Below are 9025 nucleotides of genomic sequence, written 5' to 3'. Positions count from 1 at the left end.
TTATAAAACCTTTTCGCTTTAGGCCTCCACCACGGTGTGCAAAAAAAAAAAAAGTTAATCAATTTCAACTCGTGGGAAAAAAAAAAGATCTCCCAAAGTTGGAATTGATGGAACTTTTTAGCCCAGCCCTGTCTGCTGTTACCACTGCAGCCACGCCCACCCAATGGGCCACGCCCACCCGGCACAGGACGATACGTAAGTGGGTTTTGGGTTGCAGTTTGGGCACTCGGTCTCTAAAAGGTTCGCCATCACTGCCCTATGCCAGGGGTAGGCAACCTTGGCTCTTTTATGACTCGTGGCTGGCTCAGGAATTCTGGGAGTTGAAGTCCACGAGTCATAAAAGAGCCAAGGTTGCCTACCCCTGCCCTATACCCTACTAGCACTGATGGTGTTACCTAGTTTGGGTAATAAAGCATCTGCAAGGAAACAAGCTCAGAGAACACCAAGAACCGCACATTTTACTTTCCAAGGCAAATAGCGTAGAGTGCGTACAATATTGTACCATCAAATCCGAAAAAAAATACCCGGCCCCTTCGGTGATTTCGGATTTCTATTAGATTAGAATCTGTGAGAGATGGAAACGTGAAGAATGACACATACCGAGTTTCCTTTTCTAATAGAGATTCTTGCAGAGGAAACCCGGAAGTGCCTATTCAGACGAGGCCCCGCTTTATGCACGACATCGTACATATATATATACACCTTCGTAGGAAGTGAAGGTTGGGCGAGGAGCGTAACCAACTCAGCGGAGGAGAGCCCGTTTCGTCAGAGACTTCCCCTCCTGCCGAACGCAGTTGCCTAGCAAAGCGGCGGGGCGGGTCTGTTCGAGGCCACGTCCCCCGGCGACGGTATGGCGGCAGCCATGGCGGCCACCGAGCGGAGAGCGAAGTGTACCGCGATGGGGGAGGCGCCGTCACTGTCGTCCTTGGCGCGAACGTCGCTTTTTCTTTTGCTCCTGGCCTTTCCGCTTCGAGCCCAGCTTCCAGACGGTGAGCCGCGATCGCTCGCTCGCTCGCTCGGCGAGGCGGGCAAGGTGGATAAACGGCGTGCGCGAAGTGCTGATGGAGAAAGCGGCGAGTTCCGGGGTCGGCTGGGAAGATTGGCTGGAATAAAATCACGCAGCGGCCGCGCCGCTGTCCCATCTGCTTCCCTTTCTTATAAGCCTTGGGCAACCTGCTTCTTTCCGGCGCACCCGCGTAGACGGGTTGGATCACGCCCGGCCCTATCGTCCACAGCCCGGCGGAGTGGCCGTTCTGGTTGGGGATGATGGAGCTTGTGCCTCGGTACATACGGAAGGGCCTCTGCCTCTTTTGTTCCTCCTCAACCGGTGAATCTCGGCGTTGCCGGGAATGGAGGCCTCTCGGGCTTTGGAGGAGATTTCGGGGGATGAAAAGTGGCGCTTTCTTGCTTTTTGTTGGTTCGGATTGGTCGGTCTGTCTGGGTGGCCCTAAGCCTGGCTCCCGCCTAATTAACACGTTCTGTATAAAGGACTGTACAACCTCTGAAAGAAAGGCTGTGTTTAACATTTCTCTCTTTCTCAAACTTTCTACATACCTATACACTGTGTATATGCATGCATGTATGTGCACGTATGTATGCTGCTTCCTCTTTTGGTGCAACTGCTGCCTGTCTTCGCTCCGTAGTTGTGTAACGGAGAGAATTGCATGACTTTACTGGAATTCTAACCGTCCTTTTGAGTAATACGTGTGTGTGTTTATACACACATGCACCTAAGCTGTAATACTGTTTAGTTTTGAGGCAAATTAAATGGCTGGGTTTCTGGAAAGGAAAAGAGGGCAACTTCCATGTATTCTTAATTCATGGAAAGAATAGTTCATAGAATAATTATACAATTTATGAATAGTTCTTGTGTTGATATTACGCATATTTGGGCATTGGAAGTTTGGTTAGTGAACCTATTTCAAGAATAAAGGGTAGCTTGGCAATCCTGTTGGACACATTTATCCATTTCCTGGCTATCTTTCAAGAATATGCACTTCTCAAAGCAATTTATAGGATAACATGATAAAGAAATATAATATTATTAAATATAATTGTAGATAAGAGCAGATTCCAGTACAATTTAAGTACCCATTAAGAAAAAATCTTTAAAACTACAAATTGAAAAATAGAATAATTTCTAAAAGCAGTCATAAGGCAGTTTAGTAGAGTGATGCCATTTGTACTGATCTTAATGGTAGACTCATGAGCAGCCTATTCATAATTGATGTTAAACACAAACAGGCTCATATGAATGTAAGCAATTTTTCAAATAACTTTTATAGATTTTTTTTATCCCACCTTTATTATTTTTATAAATAACTCAAGGCAGTGAGTGTACCTAATACTGTACTTCTTCCTCCTATTTTCCCTAAAACAACAACCCTGTGTTATAAGTTAGTCTGAGAGTGAATGACTGGCCCAAAGTCATACAGCCGGTTTTCATGCCTGAGGCAGGACTAGAACTCAGTCTCCTGGCTTCTAGCCTGATGCTAACCAGTGATGGCAAACCTTTTGGGCTTGTCAAAAAATTTGGAAAATGCCTAACTTGACTCTGCTAGCATATCACCCTCCCCAACACTCCTGAACAAAAGTAAACCAATTCTTTATAGATTTATTATTATTTTTTTAAAAAAAGATAGAGCCTAATCTTGTGTGGTGCTATGTATTATATAAAGAAGCATCGAATAATTTAAAAAATGAAATATGAGAACTCATTTTCAGAGGGTTGAGAGGCTGTGCAAGCACACAACTCCATTCTTGTGCGGCTTTGACAGCCTCCAAAAATTGTGCAGTAATGGAGTATGATTTCAAAGAATAGTTGTCGGGTTTGGTGAACACTGGTGTGTGAGTTATAGGTTCACCAGTATTGCATTAGGCAACACTACTGTTCAAAGTCAGGATTTGAATTAGGAGCAGAAATGTACTGACAATTAGCGCAGTACTGGAGTTCCTAACTGCAGCATGTATATTATGTAGTAGCCAAAGTCCAGTAAGATTAAACCTTAATTATTATGGCTCAAGACTAGTATATTTTGGTTTTTCTTCAGAACATATAAATATTTCCTAGCTGAAGTCTTGGAATCATCCTTAAAAGTAGTTCTATATACTTTATACTAACCAAATTTGAATATAGCAAGGTGCAGCAAGACCAGGTCCACTTTCCTAATTTAAGGCCATAGCTAAAATCGCATTAATTTGATGAAAGACATATAGAGTTTCTGTCATGACTTGTGTTTCCATAGTGATAAATCTTCTGTTTATGTTTATTTGGTACACTTTATAATCAGCAGATTTTCTAACTCAAGAATGACTATTTATTATATTAAGTTCCAGTTTGAATTCTATCATTGATCTTAAAACCATCCGTTCAAGACTTTCACAGTCTCTCTGATGTTAATAAATTAAAACTATTTTTATATATTTGAGATACTACACACTTGAATTCCAGTATACATGGAGCATGGGATAGATTGAAACTTTGTGCTGCTTTACAGAACAAAGGTCAGAACACAAAAATAAGAATCCCTCAGCTCAACATAAAATTGGATGGATAATATATTCCTGCCCATAAAACCAACCCAACCTAATGGATACAGTAATCCAGCTCCTGTTATTAACAATCACTAGGATCCAGGAGAACTAACATAGACATTGTTTTTCCTTTTCATTCCACAATTTGTGTCATTAAGGCATACAGTGATTAAGGCAACCAAACCTATTCCTAGGTTTGAGGAAGTTCCCATTTAAAATAATAGACACTGGATTGCTAGGGAGGGTCTGCCTTTGTCCTTTTCCTGAATACCAAAAACTCCAAGCTTAGCTGTCTTTTTGCTCTCTGGGAAAGAAAAATTGGAATCCATAGCTCGGTTCTTGGCTGCAAAGGTCTTCCGGAAAGGCCTCTGACTGTGAAATGCAGGCGGGAGCTCTATCTCAGCTACAGAATGAAGCTGCTCCTTCAACTGCAGAAGAAGTGGGCGAAGCAAGTGTCGATCCACGGGAAGCCTGGCTGCAATGGAAATCTCTACCCCACCCTAGCTTGATTTTTAGGCATGTAGATCGCCCCAAAACTAGGGCTTATTTTTGGGGTAGGGCTTATATTAGGCCCACCCCCCAAAAAATCAAGCTAGGGCTTACTTTCAGGGAAACACGGTATGTCATTATAGGTGGGGTCATACAAACCACCAATGAATTATGTGTGGATCAAGTTGTAACCATTTAACTAGAAGCAATGCTAATAGTAATATAGATACAACCTATGTCATATGAGCCATGAGATAGTGTTGATATGGTAAAATGCCTTGTGCAGCTGTGTCTTGTTTTCACAAATTTCCATGCTGCTCAATAGTTAGTTTTTATATATGTATGTGTGTATGTAGATATGTATATACGTTTGTGTGTGTGTGTGTGTGTGTGTGTGTGTGTATGCATATATGTATTTTTGTCATCTGAGGTATTGTTAATCCTCAAACCATATCAATTTGTGTATCCTTATATACTGTAAAATAATCTGTTAAAGATTTTAAATTATTCTTATTTTTTCCTCTTCAAGATACTACACCTAAAGCAGAAATACCTCAGAACGCTAAGTCAATTCATAAGGATGAAAACCAGAATTTATCCTCAGTTATGTCTGCAACCAGTGAGAACAGTATACAGAATAAAACAAATGAAGATACGCTTGCAACTTCTTTGAAAGTTGATACTTCTGTTATACATGCACCCATTCTAGTAGAAGATAAAGTAGTCCAGCCTCCTGTGTCACCTTCAGAAACTGTTAGCCTTAATCAACAAAATATTGATGTTTCAGAAGATGCAGATAGCAAAGAATATGACATGACAGACAGAAATATATTTACTAGTTCCCTACCAACAGCAAAAGAACCTAAAGATTATGTCATCTATGATGCAGCTTCTAACTCTCAGAATAATCAAGATGACCAAGATGTGTCAGAATTTGCAGAAGATTCAGGGATGGGAAACTTCGAGAATAAAAAATCATTTGCTCATAACATGAAGGACACTACAGTCTCAGGATTGGAAGATGACAGTCATTTCTTTTTTCACCTTGTTATTTTTGCCTTTTTGGTTGCTATAGTTTATATCACATATCACAATAAGAGAAAGGTAGGATGGGCTTTTTAACAATTTTCAGTTTGATATTAATATTAGAATATTGTTATTTTGAAATTTAGAGAGTTAATTAGCTTATTGGTAAATTTTATAAGCTGAAAATCTCATACTCAGATATTAAATCTTTTTTATTTTCTTGATTATTCTGGAAAATAAGGGCTAAGAAAAGTTGAATACGCTAAATTATAAAATGCAAAGTCGCAAACTTCAGAAAATTTCAGATTAAATAGATTTCTAATGCAGAATAGTGAGATAATTTAACACCTGGAATTTCCAAGTGGCTGTTAATCTGCTTGAAATTAATCTTTACACAGCATTTCTAATATTTTACAAAAATAACAACAAACACAAGTCTAAGCAAACTAGGAAAAATAAATATTAAGGCAGAAAGCTAGTAAACGTTCCAGCATTTTATGAATTAATGTGCAGGTTAACATATTACATAAATTGTGAAATGTTATCATAAATTTTACATTTGTTTTTCTGATACATGTAAGTATCATTGCTGTTCATAGCTTCCTTTTATTTATTGTGGATTTATGACAAAACTACTTCAAGGTGGCAGAATAGATTTTGTCTATAAACCTATTTAAATCTGAGATTTGTCTTCCTCTGTCCGTAGTTATATTTTCTACAATATCTGTACTAATATACAAGTCTTTGTTAAGAAGACAGTAAATTCTTTTGTTGAAGCTTTTTTAAAATTTTAATCAGACCTGCTATTGGTGGTGTATTTAACTAGGTTTTAGATTCACAGATGTAACCTAGACTAGGGCAAATTAAAAAGTACAGCACCCATGGAAATAAAAATCCTTTCTTCCATATCTGCACTCGGTTTCACTTATAGGACATTGGATTTTCTATTGTAGTTTATCCATCGTTATAGTCTCAGTATAATTGGGATCTTGTTGAATGACATAAGGATATGTATCAGGGTTTATCATTCATTTCTGCTTTTTCTTTAATTGCAGCATGTCAGGTTTGTCCTTTAAAAGTGTAAAGCTGGCACTGATTTATAAGGAAAAATTATTGTAAATCATTTTTGGCTCAATCATAAATGGGCAAAATCAAGCAAAATATATTTTATGTAATTATGCTATGAAACCTATCAGTCAAGGATAATAACCTTGTTATTAAGAACCTGACGTGAATATGAAGACTTGATGAAAAGTATATAAAATTTGCAAAGAATAATCTGAAAATATTGTTATAAATCTTTTTAAACATGCAGATGTTTTAACTTTAAAATTATCTTTTCTTTTCAGATAATTTTGTTGGTTCAGAATAGAAGATGGCGAGATGGTCTGTGTTCCAGAACAGTTGGATATCAACGTTTAGATCAAAATGTGAATGAGGCTATGCCTTCATTAAAAATTACCAATGAATATATTTTTTAAAAGTAGCATGACCCAAATTTGCAGAATTAAGAATTTTCTTTGCCTTTCAAAATATAATATGGATGATTGCCATAAACAGTTATGTGCGTGTTCTCTTTTTACTTGGAAAGTTTTAGCCTTATATGAGGATATGCAAAGTAAATGTTTATTTAGGTGGAAGTTGGACTTCATTATTTTTGTATATACAGCTTATTGTTCATCAGTTGATTTATTTTTCATGCATTCTCTGCCTGGAGCAGTTAATAGTCCTAGCTACAACTTTTCCAGTTGATCAATATTCAGCATATTAAAGAATGTACCAGATTCCCTATTTGGATAATTGTCTGTTTCTCTCCTAATGCAAACTGCTTAATACTACATACAGTGTATCAATATAATTCTAGCCAAATGATTTCTTAAAAGATTGTGTTAATATTTCTTCTCTGAAACATTTGCATAAAGATATGTTTTAAAAGAGTATGATTTTTTTTCACATTCAAATTGCCGATTCATTGATCTTACACAATTCTGAAATAGGATGTCTGATGAATCTGATCTTAGTTTTTCTTAGCACTTAGCAGTGTATTAGAAGAAAGTACCATTCAGAATGAAGACAAAGTTTTTCTGGCTAGAAAGTGCCAAAAAATGCATTTAGCATGTTAAGTAAAGTTTATGGAGGCATATCTTTCTTTGTATTAGGTAAATCTGAATGTGGAAGGGAGGTAAATCTGAAAAACAAAGATTGCATCCAATGGTGTCATTCTGCCAACAAGTGCAAGATGAACATGGATGGCAGAATTGATTCCTTTTTCTCTTTATTCCCTCTCTATGCCTCTCCAAAGTTCTGGAAAAAATTTGACATAGTATGGATATATGGATATAAAAAAGATACGAATGTAAAAGGAATGGAACATTACATTGTACAAATTGACTATTATGGATGTTGATTCGAATAATTTAAATTACTTATTGATAAATACAACATAGTAATTAGTTGCAGGTAGTTAAAAAAAACAACCAGGATTTGAAACTGCCCATTTTTGGAGAATACTGCACCATTTTCTTTACCTTTGAAAATTTCTTTTGCTTGAAGTGTGTGACAAATTACTGATATGATTGCAATTTTTTTGAATGCATATTTTGCTGTTTATATTGATTGACATAAATTGTAAAATATTTTGTTAGCAGTTTCACTTACTGTAAAAATACTATTGTCTGTGAATTGTAACTACCATAGGGCTGAAAAACCTGTAAATACTAATGACCTTATTTTCAAGTGATGCAATGTTATGAACACTTTTAAACTCTGGACTGAGAAAATTTGCAGTGAGCATGGTATTCTTTCTGTTAGTAAATTAAGTAACAGAGCTTAATTTAATATTCTTAAATGTGAGAAAGTAAAATACAGAAATATGCGTAGGACTATTTTCTTTCAGAATTCTTATGAACTTGACCCATTTTTAATAGGATCTTTCAAATAAACCCTATAACTAGTTTGATTTGTATAAAATACCTTGTAGAAAATACTTTCTTCACTATGACTGCATAAAAGTTTTAACACTACAACAATATAATCTGATAAGAATGTATATACTGGAATGTCACGTCAAATCCAATGTTTTTTTTTAAATTGTTTTATAAATAAAAATTAAAAACAACAACAACAATTGCTACTAACCCTAGAGCAGCATAAAATTTAGTGGAAAAAAGTGACTAAAGGAAGAGACAAGTTAACTGTAAGCTTCAGTTTAGAATTTCAGTAAGGTGAAGGTTAGCTGTTTATGTCACAGTTTTATTTTTGAATTGTGAGGCTTATTTTGTCCCATAGATCACTGGAGATTAAGAAACAATTCCTTTTTTTTAATAGAACCTGGATAAATTTTCAAGCATAGTACCATTTCTGGAGGATAAAACTGGCAAATGATAGAATAACACCTGGAAGACTTTTATGTGAAAGCCACTTCAATTTGCAAGGAATGCTTAAATAGATTTGATAACTTTAGGAGAAATAAGTTTGTGGACATACATGTTTGTATAAATAAATAAATAGCTACCATGTAGAGAGACAGTCAGTTCCAAGTTCCAATACTTGTAGCATTGTTTCTCTGAATAGTGACGAAACCATAGATCTGTGCAAATAACATGGATTAATGTATTATTTAGCATCAATTATCCCTTAGATATGGATCTGACAGTTCATAACATAGCAAGAAAATCCTTAACATTTTTAGACAGTTCTTTCCTTGCTCTTAGTGTTTACATACCAATAGCAATCTTTACTTGGGTTGTTGTATAGATACTGACTTTAAAAACATTACAGCCATCAGAGATTTCTTTCCTACAGGAAATGTAAAGTACCTTATGAGCAGTTTGCCCTTTTGCCATTTTCTGTCAGTTTTCTACATCTGCTTTAGAATACAGATCAAGATCAATAAATTCTCATATATTTACTCCCAAGATTTATATATTCTCTAATTTAAGATGGCCTCTCTTTGTATACCACCAGATTCACCACC

The 9025-nt window shown here is 36.3% G+C and overlaps 1 protein-coding gene across 1 annotated transcript; it reads left to right on the top strand.

The window, feature by feature from the left end:
• Positions 1-834: 834 nt before the first annotated feature.
• On the top strand, positions 835-8070 carry CUNH5orf15 (chromosome unknown C5orf15 homolog). Its single transcript, XM_015824159.1, has 3 exons — positions 835-989; positions 4553-5127; positions 6399-8070. Exons 1-3 carry the CDS (start codon positions 851-853, stop codon positions 6528-6530), a joined length of 846 nt encoding a protein of 281 aa, XP_015679645.1. The 5' UTR covers positions 835-850; the 3' UTR covers positions 6531-8070.
• Positions 8071-9025: the final 955 nt, after the last annotated feature.

This window comes from Protobothrops mucrosquamatus, unplaced genomic scaffold (assembly GCF_001527695.2).
Source record: "Protobothrops mucrosquamatus isolate PMUCROS unplaced genomic scaffold, P.Mucros_1.0 scaffold_186, whole genome shotgun sequence".
Taxonomy (NCBI): domain Eukaryota; kingdom Metazoa; phylum Chordata; class Lepidosauria; order Squamata; family Viperidae; genus Protobothrops; species Protobothrops mucrosquamatus.
This window is presented reverse-complemented; position numbering and strand designations above follow the sequence as displayed.